Genomic DNA, 18,561 nt, shown 5'->3' with positions numbered 1-18,561 from the left:
TTTTGAAAGAGGCTGCACAGGTCTGTGGAATACAGATCCTCTGCTGCATCGTTTATTTTGGGCAAGTGTATTTATAAATCTTGGTCTAAAAAATGAGGCTGCAACACCAGCAGTCTGCCACTGGGTCCCAGCTGCTCCACTTCCTGACTTGGGGAATGGTGCAGAATTAAGAAAAATGTAATGAACTATTATCACCAAAAATTTAAAAATGCTCAGGCCTTCACAATGTGGTGCACATATAGTATTAAATATTATTTGACAATGATATGAAGCAGAGGAAAAGAAGCCCCAAGACTTGTAGTTTTTGAAGCATTTTAATACAAACTTTTACCAATATAAACTATCTCAGTCCCTCTTAACAGGTAAGACACAGACTCAAAATACTTTGTTATACTGTTTTTATCAAGTATTGCACAAGGTAGGTACAAAATTAATATTTACGATTACATTTGTCCATAATATATAGCAAAAAAAATGTTTTACTTTTTTTTTTAAACTCTTAACAGAAAATACAACTCTCATGTTTTTCCAAAAAAAGCTGAAATTTCTACACTTTAAACACCATCACTAGGGAATATCCTGTACACAATCTTTTTAAGAGTAGTTTGATGCCTCTGAATATGGATTTATTTTTTTTACAACGATTTGTAAAAAAAAATATAATGCAAGCTATCGCAGCCATCACAGGTCACTGAAGTAGTAAAAAGATATAAATGCAATACCATGTTGTAGAAACAATATATACTCTGATATTTTACAAACTTCATACTAAATTAAATTATACAATTACAAAAAGACCAGAAATCCCACTTTTATTATTAGTGCCAATTCTTCAATCAGCCCATGTCCTGTCCAAGTGTAAATACTGTTCGAGGAGGTCTCCGCTCCACAACATTTTTTGTTTTTTCTTTTTTTAAATTTTTTTTTTCTTTTTAAAAAGGTACAGTCCATATAAAATCATCTTTGTGCTTGGTTGGCAAAAACAAAACTATTTTTTGATGCTTTTAAATAACCAAGCGCCAAACTACAAGCATATTCCCCCGCCCATTCCAAAAAAACATTTAAAAAAAAAGGAAAAACGTTATCTCAAGGAGGTTAAGGGGGAACTCCCTTGGGTTCAGTTAAGTTTAAACTTTTACAATTAGGGCGTAATATTTATATGTATAGAATTTCCCTCCCCCCCTTTAATTCGCCATGACAGGTTGGAACTGCTGGTTAGAATACTGCATGTTACTGAGGCTGAAATTCAGACCATCCACAAAGGATTTCTCATTGAGGCCTCCATAGGCAAACATGTCGAAGGCGTTACCATACTGGAGAGGGCTGAGGTTTAGGGGACTCTCCCCTGGGAACATTGCACTGGTACCGCCCTGCCCCTGGATGCCAGGGAAAACAAACTCCTTGGCATTGGGAGAGAGGGCTGAAGTCTTCTGTTGTTGCGGCTGGCTGCCCACGCCAAGCCCATAGAGAGTGTGCATGGATGTCGACATGGCTTTCTGCTTCAGCAGGTTATTCATGTTCAAGCCAAGGTTGGTGGGGGATGCGCGAGCGACCTTGTTGTTGCGGCCGCTGCTCTTCATTTTGGTCGAGCCGAACTTTGTAGCAGCGAAGGTGGCAGTGGTGAATGTTAAAGGCTGGGCGGAACGAGGCATGAAAGTGGGGCTGACGGCAGCAGAGTGACCAAATGGGGGAGACGGGGAGCTGGATACAGATGAGCCCCCGGCTGGGTCACAGATGGGCATAAAGACCTGGGCCTCAGGGTTGAAGCTGTTTTTGATTTCTTTGTCCAGGTCAGTCCCGGGATCATTGTTATCATCCACATACAACACCTTGATGGGCCCCTTCTCCCCAATCTGATACGACACCTCGAATGGGTCTATCCAGACACTCAGGTCCTGAGGCAGGTTGTCACGAACGTCCTTCATGTCCAATCCACTTTCTTTGGCAGCTCGCTCGATGACTGGGTCGATGGCCTCCCCTACGTGTATACACCTGTACCCAGACCCTCTGTATGGCTTGTCCGGGTACCAGTGACCTTCATATTTCTTCTTCAGCAGCCGTTCCAACTCCTCCCCAAAGATGTTGACTCGGCGTCTTGGGAGTTTATTGTACAAATATGAGATAATAAAATTGAGGGCTACTTGGATTTCAAGCTGCATAGCTGCTCAATCACCAGAATGAGTTGTAAACTCTGCGTTGCAAACCAAAAGAAAATATATATAATATATATTAAACTCCCGAAAGGCAGTGTTTAGATCGCCTCAGATAGAAGCTTCAGGTTTCTTACAAAGTGCTGGTTAGGGTGGAACTTTTGTTTTCCTCAAGTTAGCAATGTTTGTTCCTTGAAAGGGGGAAAAAAACAATAAAGTAAGGCGAGAAAGACAAAACTTCAATGCCATTATTTCAAGATCACATCCATTTTCATGTTATACAGAGTAATTGAATAATTTACACCTTGCAGTTTAGTGTCAAGAAGGTGCTCCTCGTATTAAATGTTAAACTATATGGAGACGGAAGGGTTACATTGACTGAAAAGGATCCTACGTCCCACCACCTCAAGTATTCGAAGAGCAACACCGACTCAAAATTACTACAGGTCAAATTAAAGGCAGATGGCTTTCGAAAAAAATAAATCGACAACCTTCAAAATAAATCAAACACCTACGTCACAGATTGAGCAACTGAGGCAACTGTCCAATTGGAATTAGAAAAACAGATCAGAGTGCAGCAATCTGCAGGATCGAGAATAAATAACATCCTCAAAATAACCAGGCAACAGATCCAAGGGGAAAAAACATGGACATTCTTTATATATAAAAGGGCTGTGTATGTTCAGGGGTGAGAGATAATATCTGGAAAGCTCCCAGCTTCTTTTTTGCTCCAGGTCCCACATTGACGTCAAACTCGTGATTGTGAAGCGCACAGAATGAACGTCACGAACTGCAAATACCAGGCAGAATGCAAATCAGCCAATTAACCCTCCCCATGACAGAGCTACAGAAGTAGGACTCAAACATAGGCACCCTCGCAATGCCAGCCAGGCAAGAGGTTCCAAGTACCAGGCAGGACACCATACACCCTTTAAATACCACACCTATCAGAAGCAGGCACCAGGCCAGCTTTACACAAGCCCTTTAAATGCCACAGGCAGACAGCCAGCAAAATTACTAGCCCTTTAATACCAGTGACACAGAGCGATTACACCCAGCAATCAGGAGGGAGGGGAGCAAATAAAGTAACGACAGAGTTAACTGGCAGGAGGGGGATGCGGGGTGGGGGGGAGAGGGGGTTGCGGGGCGGGGGAGGGGGGGGGGGAGGGGGTTGCGGGGGGGGGGGGGGGGGAGGGGGTTGCGGGGGGGGGGGGGGAGGGGGTTGCGGGGGGGGGGGGGGGGAGGGGGTTGCGGGGGGGGGGGGGGAGGGGGTTGCGGGGGGGGGGGGGAGGGGGTTGCGGGGGGGGGGGGGGGGGGGGTTGCGGGGGGGGAGGAGGGGGTTGCGGGGGGGGGAGGGGGGTTGCGGGGGGGGGAGGGGGTTGCGGGGGGGGGAGGGGGTTGCGGGGGGGGGAGGGGGTTGCGGGGGGGGGAGGGGGTTGCGGGGGGGGAGGGGGTTGCGGGGGGGGAGGGGGTTGCGGGGGGGGGAGGGGGTTGCGGGGGGGGGAGGGGGTTGCGGGGGGGGGAGGGGGTTGCGGGGGGGGGAGGGGGTTGCGGGGGGGGGAGGGGGTTGCGGGGGGGGGAGGGGGTTGCGGGGGGGGGAGGGGGTTGCGGGGGGGGAGGGGGTTGCGGGGGGGGGAGGGGGTTGCGGGGGGGGGGAGGGGGTTGCGGGGGGGGGAGGGGGTTGCGGGGGGGGGAGGGGGTTGCGGGGGGGGGGAGGGGGTTGCGGGGGGGGAGGGGGTTGCGGGGGGGGGAGGGGGTTGCGGGGGGGGGAGGGGGTTGCGGGGGGGGAGGGGGTTGCGGGGGGGGAGGGGGTTGCGGGGGGGGAGGGGGTTGCGGGGGGGAGGGGGTTGCGGGGGGGGGGAGGGGGTTGCGGGGGGGGGAGGGGGTTGCGGGGGGGGGGGAGGGGGTTGCGGGGGGGGGGGGAGGGGGTTGCGGGGGGGGGGTTGCGGGGGGGCGGGAGGGGGGTTGCGGGGGGGGAGGGGAGGGGGTTGCGGGGGGGGGGGGGGGGGGAGGGGGTTGCGGGGGGGGGGGAGGGGGGGTTGCGGAGGGGGGAGAGCGGGTTGCGGGGGCGGGAGCGAGCCATCCAACCGACTGCGGCAGCGGCCTCACACTCACGTCGTTCACACTCGCTCCCTCACACTCACTCCCCTCACGGAGAAGGCTCCAGCTCTGGTACTTACTCGGCTGATCCGGGCGGCGGTGCGAATGGAGAGTCAGTGAGGGAGAATCTGAGGGAGCCGCTCGTCGCTTGTTTTTTTTTTCTTCTTGTCTTTTAAGTGTAGTTTTTTTAATATATATATTTTTGTGGCTTTCTTATATTAATGATAATGTTATATATTTTATATAATTTCCTTCTTCTTGTCGGCAGTGCCGCTCCTCCTCCGCCGCAGATACACTCCCTCCACCCGGGAGCGTTTACAACTCATTGCCATCGGCTCGCAGCGCACCGCCTATTTATAGGCGCGCTCCCTCCGCGGCCGCACGGCGGAGGGGGCGGGGCCGCTTCACGGCGGACTACCCGGGACTACTTTAGCTTTAAATACGTCACGGTTGTAACCACGCCCCACTTCGCTTTAGGGCGTTTCGATTGGACGGCTGGCAGCAATTGGCTCCGCCCTCTTTTGGGCTCTCTTTTTAAATGGAGCGGAGGTAAAGGGCGGGGCTAAAATGCTTCACTGTGATTGGCTGAGAGGTCACGTCCGTCACTGTTGGCGTCCGAAAAGCCTCAGCTTTTTAAATGAAGGCCTCGGAAAATAGTACGGAAGGCCTCGGAAAATAGTACGTGTCTTTATAATTAATTTTTGGTTAGAAATCAATCAGAACAGCAAAAGCCGCTTATGGGCAAAACTTTATTGGCGAATAGAGGCACTGTGGAAATCGTTGTAATACATGCTATGAGGTACAAAGTGTCGATAGAAACATCGTCTCTGGTAAACATAGGTCGCGGAGGGACACTGAGCGAGCGGCACTAGCTGACGGCAGGCAGTGCCTCACGCCGATTGGTCCGGTCAGGCGGTGGGGGCGGGCACTGCAGGCGAACACCGCCTTCTGATTGGCTTTTGGTATCTAAGGCCGTTGCGTAGGTCTGGAGTCCAGCAAAACATGCCGGAGATTGGTGAGGAGCGGGGGGCGCGCGGCGGCCGCGAGAACAAACCGCTCGCTCGCTCGCACTCGGGGCTGCGCGGGCACGACCAGGCGCGGGCACGGCCAGGCGCGGCACCGCTTCACGGGCAATCGAGCGAGCGGCACTGTACAGGCAGGTATCTGTTTAAATACTACTACTAATGGGGGCAGTAGTTGGATCGTCAGGCCTGTTCTCGGCGGCGCGGTCACTCGCCGTACGCCCCCCGCCCCGCGCGTCCCCGATGAAGGGCTGTTGAAAGTCAAACGGGCCGGCGCCGCGCAGCCGGAGCGGGCCAATCAGCGCGGAGGCGGGCGCTGGCCGGGCTGCAGCGGCCCAAGCTCGGCAAGCGGGCCGTTTCTGCAGCGTTGCAGCCTCGAGTCTCAACTGTGCAACCCCGCCCGCCACTGTGTTGGTGCCAGCTCAAGTGTGCATCCCCTGCAGCCACGCAGCGTGCTGTTGTGCATCCTCTGCAGCCATGCACCGTGCTGTTGTGCATCCTCTGCAGCCATGCAACGTGCTGCTGTGCATCCTCTGCAGCCATGCAACGTGCTGCTGTGCACCCTCTGCAGCCATGCAACGTGCTGCTGTGCGTCCTCTGCAGCCATGCAACGTGCTGTTGTGCATCCTCTGCAGCCATGCAACGTGCTGCTGTGCATCCGCTGCAGCCATGCAACGTGCTGCTGTGCATCCGCTGCAGCCATGCAACGTGCTGCTGTGCATCCTCTGCAGCCATGCAACGTGCTGTTGTGCATCCTCTGCAGCCATGCAACGTGCTGCTGTGCATCCGCTGCAGCCATGCAGCGTGCTGCTGTGCATCCGCTGCAGCCATGCAACGTGCTGCTGTGCATCCGCTGCAGCCATGCAACGTGCTGCTGTGCATCCGCTGCAGCCATGCAACGTGCTGCTGTGCATCCGCTGCAGCCATGCAACGTGCTGCTGTGCATCCGCTGCAGCCATGCAACGTGCTGCTGTGCATCCTCTACAGCCATGCAGCGTGCTGTTGTGCATCCCCTGCAGCCACGCAGCGTGCATCCTCTGCAGCCACAGTGTGCTATTGTGCATTCTCTGCAGCCATGTAGTGTGCTATTGTGCATCTCCTGCAACCTGCTGTTGTGCATCCTCTGCAGCTATGCAGCGCACTGTTGTGCATCCTCTGCAGCCACGCAGCGTGCTGTTGTGCATTCTCTGCAGCCACGCAGCGTGCTATTGTGCAGCCATGCAGCGTGCTATTGTGCATCCTCTGCAGCCACCCCAGCTCCTCAAGTGTGCATCTCTTGCATACTCTACAATCTTGTTTGAGAGAGAAGGGACAGTCACAAACCAAGGTGTTAAATTTCAGTAAAGCAAGCTTCAAGGGATGAGATAAACTGATCGCAGTAAACTGGGCTGAACTGTTAATGTGACAAACAGTGGGAAGTAATCAAAGAAGTATTTGGTATGATTCAAAACCAGTACATAACCCTAAACGGCAAAGGCTTCTTTTGTGTAGTTAACCAACAATGGTAAACAAACAAGGTAAGAGACAGTATCAAGCTAAAATAAAAAGTTTACATAAATGAATGGAAAAGTGGAAATCCAGTGGGCTAGGAGAGCTATAAAAAGCAAAGCAATACAAAGAAAGTAATCAAATGCAAAAAGGGAATTGAAAAAACTTCCAAATAAACAAAACTCTGCTTATCAAAGCTAATAACAAAAGTTTTTATAAATATATTAAAGAGAAAGAGAGATAAAAAGGAATATGGGCCCATTAAAGAAGGATGCAGGCAAGACTAGAATGGAGAAGGAAGTGGCAGACTTGTTAAATGAGTACTTTGTATCTGTTTTCAAAGTGAAGGAAGAGAAAATGCTAGCGGTACAAGGGAAGCTAGAAATAAGTCAAGGGGAGGAACTTAGTTGATTTAATACAAGTTTTAAAATGGTAATGGAGAAAATAATGGGACTTAAGACAGACAGATTTCCAGGACCTGATGGTTTCCATCCCAGGATATTAAAAGAAACTGGTGAAGAAATTGCAGATGAGTTGGTCATAATTTTCCAAAGCTCTCTAGATTTAGGAATTGTGCCTTTGGATTGGAAAATTGCAAATGTCACTCCATTATTTGAGAAGGGAGGGAAGAGAGAAAGCAGGTAAATACAGACCTGTCAGGTTAACATCAATTATGGGGCGGTTACCTGAATCTACCATCAGAGACAGAATAACTGAGTGCTTGGATAAATATTAGCTGATCAAAGAGAGTCAGCATAGATTTGTGAAGTGTAGGTCCTGTTTGACTAATCTAGTTGAATTTTTTGAAGCACTTATTAGCATGGTGGATAGGGGAGGACCTACAGATGTTGTCGGTATGGACTTCCAGAAGGCATTTAATAAGGTTCCACACAAGAGATTAACAAAAGTGAGAGTGCATGGAATTGGAGGTAACCTTGTGACACAGGTTGGTAATTGGTTAGGAGGTAGGAGACAGAGAGAGGGAATGTAGGGAATGTTCTCCGGTGTGACAAGTGATGTTCCCCAGGGATCTGTACTGGAGCCTCAGCTTTTCCCCACGTCTATCAATGACTTGGAGATGACACTAAGTTAGGAGGCCCATTAAGTTGTGTGGTTGGGAGCAGGGAGTTACATAGACAGTGAGTGGGAAAAACTATGGCAGATGGGGTTCATTGTGGGGAAGTGTAAGGTTATCCACTTTGGATCTTCGAAAGAGAAACCGGAATATTTTCTTAATGGAGACTCGGAGCTGTGGAGAATCAAATGGATTTGGGTGTCCATTAACCCAAATCAATAAAAGGTAGTGCACAGGCACAAAGGTAATCATAAAGGCTAAAGGAATGTTGGCCTTTACCTCAAGGGGGCTGGAATATAAGAGTGAGGAAGTGATGCTTCAGTTGTACAGAGCCTTGGTCAGGCCCCACCTGGAGTAACTGGGTTCAGTCCTGGGCCCTGCCCCTCAGGAAGGATATATTGGCCTCGGAGGGGGAGCAGCGCAGATTCACCAGAGTGACACCGGGGCTAAAAGGGTTAAATTATGAGGACAGGTTGCATAAATCTGGCTTGTATTCCCTTTAGTTTAGAAGTTTGAGAGGTGATCTAATCGAGATGTTTAAAATGATAAAAGGATTTGATGGGGTCGAGAGAGAGAAACGATTCCTCTGGTGGGAGGATGAAGAACAAGGGGGTAAAACCTCAAAATTAGAGCCAGGCCGTTCGGGGGTGAAATCAGGAAGCAGTTTTACACACGAAGGGAAATCTGGAACTCTCTGCTCCAAATGGCTGTGGATGCTGGAGACAATTGAAATTTCAGGACGGAGATGGAGAAAAGGTGGGCAAATGGAGTTGAGGTACACATCAGCCACAATCTGATTGGAGGCGGAGCAGACATGATGGACTGACTGGCTGACTACTGTTCCCTTGTTCCTAATCTGTTAGTGTGCAGCCCCTGCAGCCATGCAACCTCCACAGCCACGCAACCTACTGGCGTGCAACCCTCGCAGCCATGCAACCTACTGGCGTACAACCTCTGGCCATGCAATCTGCTAGTGTGCAACCTCTGCAGCTGTGTAAGCTACTCATGTGCAACCTGCAAGGGTACAAATAAAAAGGAAATAAAACTGCAAATTCTGGAGAGAGACAGCAGGTCAGTCAGCATCTGTAAATAGTAGGCAGGTTACTGTATCGGGCATGGACTCGTCAGAAGAAGAATAAACTGTACACCTGCCAATGTGCAACACATGTGGCCCTACAATGTTATCCTGTCTTTTCTCTTTACAGATGATGACAGACCAGTTGTGTATAGGATTGCCATTGGTTGGACATATTCCTTCATCACATGACCTCCTGCCTCCAATCGCCCCCCCACACACTCGACATTGGTTGCCCGACACGTCAATCCTCGCAGTGCTCCGCCCCCCACACACTCGCCATTGGTTGTCCGACACGTCCATCCTCGTGATACTCCGCCCCCACACTCTCGCCATTGGTTGTCCGCATGTCTATCCTCAGTGCTCTGCCCCCACACACTTGCCATTGGCTGCCTGACACGTCCATCCTCGCGATGCTCCGCCCCCACACTCTCGCCATTGGTTGTCCGACACATCCATCCTCACAGTGCTCCGCCTTCCCATGGCCAATCGGAAAGTGAACAGACTGTCCTATCAGAAGAGATTGAGTAAACTAGGCCTGTATTTTCTTGAATTCAGAAGAATGAGAGGGGATCTGATTGAAGCATACAAAATTATTACAGGGCTTGATAGGGTGGATGCTGGGAGAATGTTTCCCTTGGCTGGGGAGCCTAGAACCAGGGGCCACAGCCTCAGGATAAAGGGTAGGCCATTCAGGAGTGTGATGAGAAGAAATTTCTTCACACAGAGGGTGGTGAATCTTTGGAATTCTCTACCCCAGAGGGCTGTGGAGGCTCAGTCATTGGGTATATTCAAAACAGAAGTGGATAGATTTCTGACTAGTAAGGGCATCAAAGGATATGGCGATAGGGCCGGTGAATGGAGTTGAGGCAGAAGATCAGCCATGATCTCATTGAATGGCGGAGCAGGCTCGAGGGGCCGAATGGCTGACTCCTGCTCCTATTTCTTATGTTCTTCATTGCCCAATTGGATGATTCTTGACTGTCTGTCAAACAGCCTCATTTCCCATGTCCAATATTTTTATGACTAGTAAACAAAAGATTTTTTTAGAACAGAATTTTTTAACACTCCCTCTGGCGTCCTGGAGATTAATCTTAATTCCTGGAGACTCCAAGCCACGCCTGGAGGGTTGGTCACCCTAGTTGTGTATCTTCAGCACTTTCTGTTTGTATTTCTGCAAGGGCACAACCTCTGCAAGTGGTCAACACGAAGGCCGCAGCCTAAGGTTAGCACCTTGGTTTGGGAGCAGCAGCCAGCTGTGACCTGAAAAGCTCACAAATTGTCAACGGTCACTCAATCTGCACCGCTACGAGACGTTGGGATACTGTTTCCCGGACAGCGTGATGTTTAGCTAGCGACGGGATCACTGGTGCTGCCATTTCACAGGAACAAGGAGAAAAATGTATTTCTATTCTAAAGGGACGTTTTCAGTGTCTTGTTTACATTTTAGAAATTTTCTAGAGAACCCATTCAAGGAAGATAAATTTCTGGTCTGAAACCGGATAGTGGCCTAAGGCAGGCTCTGCAAAGATTGCCATCTGTATTCATGCCATTTCATGAACAGAGGGAGAGCATCACACCCAACCCTCATCCTCAGATCCCAAGTCTCGCTGGTTTGGACTGAGGAGCACTCATATTTTAGTTTAGAAACATGATCATTCTCACTGACAAGTGAACATAGCTCCACATGCCCAAATGAGTTTGCGATCTGTCTCACTCGGTCTTTTTGGTCAAAAAGACGCACCCCGAACATTTCCCTGATAATCGCAGCACTGCCTTGAAATGTATAGTCCAACACTGCAGCCTGCAAGAAGAATGCAATCCAAACCTGCAAGAATGTGATGCAAGTGATTTCCTGGGACGTTAGCAAAGGGAGAATCACAGCCAACAGACATTATTTCAAGGGCCATATCTTCAACAAAAAGTGTTTAACTATTTTCTTTGTAGAACAATTTGCATTAAAAACATCTGTTACCACCGCCCTCCACAGAGTATAGACTGTGGCTCTTCAAATTATATCGCTTTCTGTAATCTGGAAAAATAACATTAAGGGAGAAAAAATAGACTATTTCTTTATATTTGCAACTGCTACAAAAGTTATTTTCAGTGCCAAGTCTAAGGGATTATTAACCCAATATTAATCTAATTCTCAGCAGTTATTAATTTGGGCATTTAACAAAGCTATGGTGCATTGGGATAAATCATCCATCTTTTCAGGAGTCTTTAAAGGGCTGGCGCTGCAGTGCTGGCTGGGTTTCAGGGTGGGCTCAGTTCATGGATCTAGGCTCAGTTTCTGATGATAACTCAGTTCGAAGGGTCACGGGGTTACGTGCCAACTGGTGTGGGGATATTTTCTGGCACAAACGATAACAGTACGCTCTGAATTGGTTACCAGCCATTACGGAACAGCAGGGAGACGTTCAGGGGTTGATGTTAGTTAACGTTTAAAAACCTTTAGTGGCACTCACAGTCTGTGAAACGGAAAGGAAAGTCTGACGGATTACTTTTTCTTCAAAGCACTCCCAGAATGTAGATTGGAAAAATAATATACGAAAATTCTTGCCCATCTCCTTTCAAACTGACAAAAGCATTAAAAAAAGAAAGACCAGGCTCTTCCTGCGGCTTTTTATGACCTTAATAAGGTGCTCTCTCTTTGTCAAGGACAGGAGCCAGGGATTCACAAGCAGCTGCCTCTCTGTGGAAACTTCCTGCAGCAATTAGCCACTTATTGACCTCCGGATGCACCTATTTGAACCACTTCCACACAGAGAGTGCCCTTAAAGGGACAGGCCAGGTTGAACACTTCTTTGTTTTCATTCATGGGTTCTGGGCATCGCTGGCAAGGCCGGCATTTATTGCCCATCCCTAATTGCCTTTGAGAAGGTGGTGGTGAGCCGCCTTCTTGAACCGCTGCAGTCCGTGTGGTGAAGGTGCTATCAGGGATGGGTTCCAGGATTTTGACCCAGTGACATTGAACGAACGGCGATATATTTCCAATGAAGGATAGTGTGTGACTTGGAGGCGGTGGTGTTCCCATGAGCCTGCTGCCCTTGTCCTTCTAGGTGGTAGAGGTCGTGGGTTTGGGACACAGACAATGCCAGAACAGTGGCCTTAAAGGGACAGGCCAGATTGAACACCTCCCTATTTCAGCTTCTCAACATCTCAGCGTTGCTGCTAACCCGAGGTGACGTGTGGTCGGTGTGGCCACAACTACACAGAGCTGCTCGCACCACCAGTCACGGCTAATCCTATTTTTGTCTTTAGAAGAAAGTTTGAAGAAAAGTTTCGAATAACAGACAGTGTAAGTGCACGCAGGGCCTCAGCGACACACAGAGGCTTTGGGAGCAAGCTACATAGATACATAGAAGATAGGAGCAGGAGTAGGCCATTCGGCCCTTCGTGCCTGCTCCGCCATTCGATGAGATCATGGCTGATCCTTTAATTCAGTATCCCGTCCCCGCCTTCTCTCCGTAACCCTTAACCCCTTTTGCCCGTAGAAATATATCTAATTCCCTCTTAAATATATTTAATGAGCTGGCGTACACTGCCCTCTGTGGCAATGAGTTCCACAGGTTCACCACTCTCTGAGTGAAGAAATTCCCCCTCATCTCTGTCCTAAATGGTTTAGCCCTTATCCTTAAATTATGTCCTCTAGTTCTGTTCTCACCCGCCAAGGGAAACATTCCTTCTGCATCCAGTCTGTCTAGACCTGTCAGAATTTTATACACTTCTATGAGGTCCCCTCTCAATCTTCTAAACTCCAGTGTGTACATCCCTAAACTACATAGTCTCTCCTCATAGGTCATTCCCGCCATTCCTGGTATCAGCCTGGTGAATCGCCGCTGCACCCCCTCCATGGCAAGAACATCCTTCCTCAGATGAGGCGACCAAAACTGTACACAGTACTCGAGGTGTGGTCTCACCAGTGTCCTGTACAGCTGCAGCAAGGTATCCCTGTTCCTGTATTCTAGCTGATCTAGAATTACTCTTCCGGACACCCTGGAAAACATTCTCCTCATAAACAAGACAGATTTGGTCATTTAAAAACTAGGATAGGCCGGTCTCTGCACCCGAGAATCAAATTCTTATTTGTCAGCGTGCGCAGATTGTCACCAGGTTTGTCCTCTATATACAAAGATTAGAAGCACTCGTTTTGCTGCTACTGACCTCATCAAGCCATTTGACTATATTTGGATTGTCACTAATCCAACTGATTTTGAAATCGTTACGCCAATTTGATTTTATGCAATGCCTTAGTTAACTATTTCCAAGGTTATAAAGAGTTTTTACTTAAAGTTCAAACACAGTTTCTTTTCATTTAAATGTTGGCGAAGTTTGGCTTAGCATAGCCATAAATGCTAATACCACATCTACTTCATCCAGTATCCCCATCAAACGCTCCCAGGGCAGGTACAGCACGGGTTAGATACAGAGTAAAGCTCCCTCTACACTGTCCCATCAAACAATCCCAGGGCAGGTACAGCACGGGTTAGATACAGAGTAAAGCTCCCTCTACACTGCCCCATCAAACACTCCCAGGGCAGGTACAGCACGGGTTAGATACAGAGTAAAGCTCCCTCTACACTGTCCCATCAAACACCCAGGGCAGGTACAGCACGGGTTAGATACAGAGTAAAGCTCCCTCTACACTGTCCCATCAAACACTCCCAGGGCAGGTACAGCACGGGTTAGATACAGAGTAAAGCTCCCACTACACTGTCCCATCAAACACTCCCAGGACAGGTACAACACGGGTTAGATACAGAGTAAAGCTCCCTCTACACTGCCCCATCAAACACTCCCAGGGCAGGTACAGCACGGGTTAGATACAGACTAAAGCTCCCTTTACACTGTCCCATCAAACACTCCCAGGGCAGGTACAGCACGGGTTAGATACAGAGTAAAGCTCCCTCTACACTGTCCCATCAAACACTCCCAGGGCAGGTACAGCACGGGTTAGATACAGAGTAAAGCTCCCTCTACACTGTCCCATCAAACACTCCCAGGGCAGGTACAGCACGGGTTAGATACAGAGTAAAGCTCCCTCTACACTGTCCCATCAAACACTCCCAGGGCAGGTACAGCACGGGTTAGATACAGAGTAAAGCTCCCTCTACACTGTCCCATCAAACACTCCCAGGGCAGATACAGCACGGGTTAGATACAGAGTAAAGCTCCCTCTACACTGTCCCATCAAACACTCCCAGGGCAGGTACAGCACGGGTTGATACAGAGTAAAGCTCCCTCTACACTGTCCCATCAAACACTCCCAGAGCAGGTACAGCACAGGTTAGATACAGAGTAAAGCTCGCTCCACAGTGTTTAAGTTTTAAAATGGCAGTGGTGCTTACCCATGCTTCTTAGCATAGATGAAACCACTCTATAAAGTTACAGTAATTTCTCCTGCGCTAAGGAGCATGAGCAGCAACCCCAATGTTTCACACCCTTGAGACCACCTTTGTTTCTTTAACACTTGCTTGCTGGGTGCAAGACTTCTCCAGAGAGCCAAGGCAGCTACACAGCAGACATTTGGAATTTGCCTCTCGTATTGCTTGGGTCAGGCTTTGGCCGGGCTCAATCATTTCCAGATTTTAGCAGTTAGAATTTTAATAATTTACGTTGCTGGTTTTGAAATGTAGGCCCCTTTTCCGAGAGCAGCCGTTGTTCAGAGGTGAGTGGCTGATGATGTCAGTTGAAAGTCCGTGGAAAGTTCAGAGTTAAACGTGCTTTCATTTCAGCAGGCAGTGGGAGCAGCTAGGAGCTCGTAGAGACCCCTTTCACGTTTAATCGTCTTTGATATACACAACAGAGTGCTACAGCACACAATTTATCTGCCTTGCGACTGTCAGCTTGGTCAGTGATAGCACCCTCACCGCTGGGTCAAATGGTTCTGGGTTCAAGACTTGAGCACATAATCCAGCCAGAGACACCAGTGCAGTACTGAGGGAGTGCTGCACTGTCAGAGGTGTCATCTTTCACATGAGATATTTAACTGAGACCCCGTCTGCCCATTCTGTTGAACATTAAAGATCTGAGGCAACTATTTATAGGAATGTAGGAACAAGAGTAGGCCATGCAGCCCCTCGAGCCTGTTCTGCCATTCAGTGAGATCATGGCTGATCTGTATTTTAATTCCATCTACCTGCCTTGGCTCTGTATCCCTTAATACCCTGACCCAACAAAAATCTATCAATCTCAGTTCTGAAATTTTCAATTGACCCCCAGCTTCAACAGCTTTTTGGGGGAGAGAGTTCCAGATTTCCACCACCCTTTGTGTGAAGAAGTGCTTCCTGACATCACCCCTGAACGGCCTGGCTCTAATTTTAAGGTTCTGCCCCCTTGTCCTGGACTCCCCCCACCAGAGGAATAGTTTCTCTCTCTCTACCCGATCAAATCCTTTAATCATCTTAAACACCTCAATCAGATCACCCCTTAATCTTCTAAACTCGAGGGAATACAAGCCCAGTCTGTGCAACCTGTCCTCATATTTAACCCTTTTACCCCCCAGTATAATTCTGGTGTTATTTGAAGAGGAGCAGTGAGTTAGTTCTCCTAGGATCTTAGTCAACATTCTTCCTGAACAAATACAACCAAAAACAGAGTAACAGCCGTTTAACTCATTTATGTTTGCGTTATCCTGCTGTGGACATTTCCCTATGTAACGAGTCGCTGCACTTAAAGTGATTTATTGCAGGAGGTGTTTGTGAGAAATGTGAGATGGTGCAGTTTCATTCCCGAGTGGGTGATCTGACAACTGACCAGGTCAATCCTGGTTGTTGCTGGGCGTTGGCCCAGTTGGCTAATTTCTGTACCAGTTCAGTACAAAGTGACACCGTGCTCTGCTCATTGGGATTGGGCATAGATTGTTTCAAGGGCACCCCCGTAAGGGTCGAGATCCTCGTGAACAGCAATTGCACATCCAATGCAGCAAGGGCGGGACACCCAGCTAAGACTGGTCTACACCGAGTTGCACATTAAGAATGGTAGATCCTATAAATAATTGAGCTTGAGTTTTCCAAATAGTGCAACAATTGTACAGCTAAGTAACAAAGTGTAAAACGATATTGCAGTTAATATTGGGTACGGTACTGGAATAGCAAATGAGTAATTGTGGCCCTGAAACTCCACAACACTTCTGAACTGCTCCCACCAACACTTCTGGATGGGCTGGAAACTAGACTGACACAGAGATACACCAGACCTTGGCATTATTTTAAGGATTCCAATTTTTAAAAATTCATTCCCGGGATATGACCATCGCTGGAAAGGTTGGCATTTTATTGCCCATCCCTAGTTGCCCTTGAGAAGGTGGTGGAGAGCCGCCTTCTTGAACTGCTGCAGTCCGTGTGGTGAATGTGGTCCCACGGTGCTGTTAGGGAGGGACTTCCAGGATTTTGACCCAGCGGCGACGAAGGAACGATGAATATATGTCCAAATCAGGATGGTGCTTGACTTGGAGGGGAACTTGGAGGTGATGGTTTTCCCGTGCACCTGCTGCCGTTGTCCTTCTAGGTGGTGGAGGTTGCGGGTTTGCAAAAGCCGAATGTTTTCACGAATGTCCTTCAGGACAGAGAACCTGCCACTTGCACCTGGCCTGCGTGACATGTAGCCTGTTCCACGTGGCTGGCTCAGTGCCCCTCGAAGGGCCTGGCAGGCCTCTCCGTTTGATGGGGCACCCAGTGATGGGCAGCCCTGCCAGCGCCACCTACATTCGGAGAACTCACTGAAAAAGTGTACATTTGTACATAGTAAACACATTATTATAAAACAAGAATCGTGCCTCACGCCCACGTTTAAGTGTGAGATGTTGGCCCAGAATGGCCCCTTTAGACATTTTGTAAAGTTTGAGAAAACATTTTGGGGAGTTGGTGTGAATGATGCACCTGCTGATCACACAGCGCAGTAACTTTGCAATTCCAGGGTCTCGCAGAGATTAATTTAATGATAGTTGTTACTTAAGGCTGGAACAGCTGTTGTACCCAGGATTAGTGGGTGTTCATCCATTCTAACCAAAATTACACTCCGTCTTCCTTGACCCTTTCTGGATATCGACCCGGCTTAGTGCATAAGCCAATAACTGTGGCCTGCGTTTTAACGATTAGCGTTTGCGCAGAGCAGTGGTGGGAAATGGCACGTGTTGGTTGGAGGTGGTTTTATTTGTCATGGGAAGAATAGACAACAAGCAGCAGTCTGTGTATCTCAGGAACATCTCCGCGACCTTTTTAAAGAGGGCGTCACAACATCAGGGACCCTTTAAGTGTGAAATGGTTACAAAGAGTTCTGATGAGCTTTTAACACATTGTTCTTTTGTGATTTAAAAAATATATTTCTATTGTAGCAGTGAGCGTTGATAACATGCTCTGGGAACTGACTGGAGGAGTTACAGCAAGAGTAGGGACTGCAGTAACCTGCACCGTGGAAACTGCGTGATCGTACAATCAGTAGTGGTTAATGATTACATGAGTGCTCGTACCAATCCAGCTCCCACACACTGTTAGGTAACTGCAGCAAACCAGCTCCTCCTTGGCCTCCGCGTTCGCTTTTTAAAACATCAACATTATAAAAAAGAGCAAGGAAAGTAAATAGAAATGAAGCAGTGAGAACTCTACGAAGCAGCTTGATCTTTCTAAAGATGCTGATATTGGCCCTCTAAGTAAATATAATCAAAAGGACTGAAACAGTACTGGTGGGATGAAAATTTGAATCTTTAATTTGCAGTCATAAAAATATCATAGAAATCATCAAATTGTACAACACAGAAGGAGGCCATTCAGCCCATCGTGCCTGTGCCGGCTCTTTGAAAGAGCTCTCCAATTAGTCCCACTCCCCACTGCTCTTTCCTCAGAGCCCTGCATATTTTTCCTTTTCAACTATTTATCCAATTCCTTTTTGAAAGTTACTATTTTGCTTCCACCGCCCTCTCAGGCAGCGCGTTCCAGATCACAACAACTCGCTGCGTAAAAGAATGTCTAGCTCACAGCAAGGCAAGACCAAGTGCTATTTGGCCCTAAACAGACAATACACCATGGCTGAATACCTGACCATGGTAAAGGATAGCAAACTGAGAAAAACCTTGACAATGTACAGACTTAGTGAACATAGCCTGGCCATCGAAAAAGGCAGACACAGGCAGACCCGGCTGCCAAGAGAGGACAGGATATGCTCTCACTGCAGTCAGGGAGTGGTGGAGACAGAGATGCACTTCCTCACAACTTGCGGAAACTATCAGGACATGAGGGAGAATTTCTACCCAAAATTCACAAAAATATGCCCTGAATTCAAAAATTTGAATGACCTCCAAAAACTCCCATATCTATTGGGGGAACAGAGAAAATGTGTAACTATAGCGGCAAACTATGTTACAGCTTGCCACAAGCAGAGGGACAACCAGTGACACATTAAATCTAAGAAAAGATTATATGCATATTATATGTGCATATATCTATGTATATATGGGTATACTTGTCTATACACTGTATGTCTAGATCGGTGTTTATGTGGTCAATCATACATGTATTTCTGTGCTTTGGCAACATAAGATGTATCTTGTCATGCCAATAAAGCAATTTGAATTGAATTGAATTGAGTGGGGTTAGATGGTGGAGGATGGGCATTAGACCAAGGGAGCACTGACATCATTCAGTCTCCATG

The 18,561-nt window shown here is 48.3% G+C and overlaps 1 protein-coding gene across 1 annotated transcript; it reads right to left on the bottom strand.

Moving 5' to 3' along the window:
- Positions 1–295: 295 nt before the first annotated feature.
- tob1a (transducer of ERBB2, 1a) lies at positions 296–4,585 on the bottom strand. The gene is made up of 2 exons (XM_085964009.1): positions 4,331–4,585; positions 296–2,341 (listed from the first exon to the last, which is right to left on the bottom strand). Exon 2 carries the CDS (start codon positions 2,157–2,159, stop codon positions 1,185–1,187), a length of 975 nt encoding a protein of 324 aa, XP_085820135.1. The 5' UTR covers positions 2,160–2,341; positions 4,331–4,585; the 3' UTR covers positions 296–1,184.
- Positions 4,586–18,561: the final 13,976 nt, after the last annotated feature.

The sequence above is a fragment of the Somniosus microcephalus genome, chromosome 21 (genome assembly GCF_052327205.1).
Source record: "Somniosus microcephalus isolate GS21.2 chromosome 21, FLI_Smic_1.0, whole genome shotgun sequence".
In the NCBI taxonomy this organism is placed as follows: domain Eukaryota; kingdom Metazoa; phylum Chordata; class Chondrichthyes; order Squaliformes; family Somniosidae; genus Somniosus; species Somniosus microcephalus.
Note: the sequence above shows the minus strand (reverse complement) of the source record. Positions and strands in the feature narration are given on the sequence as shown.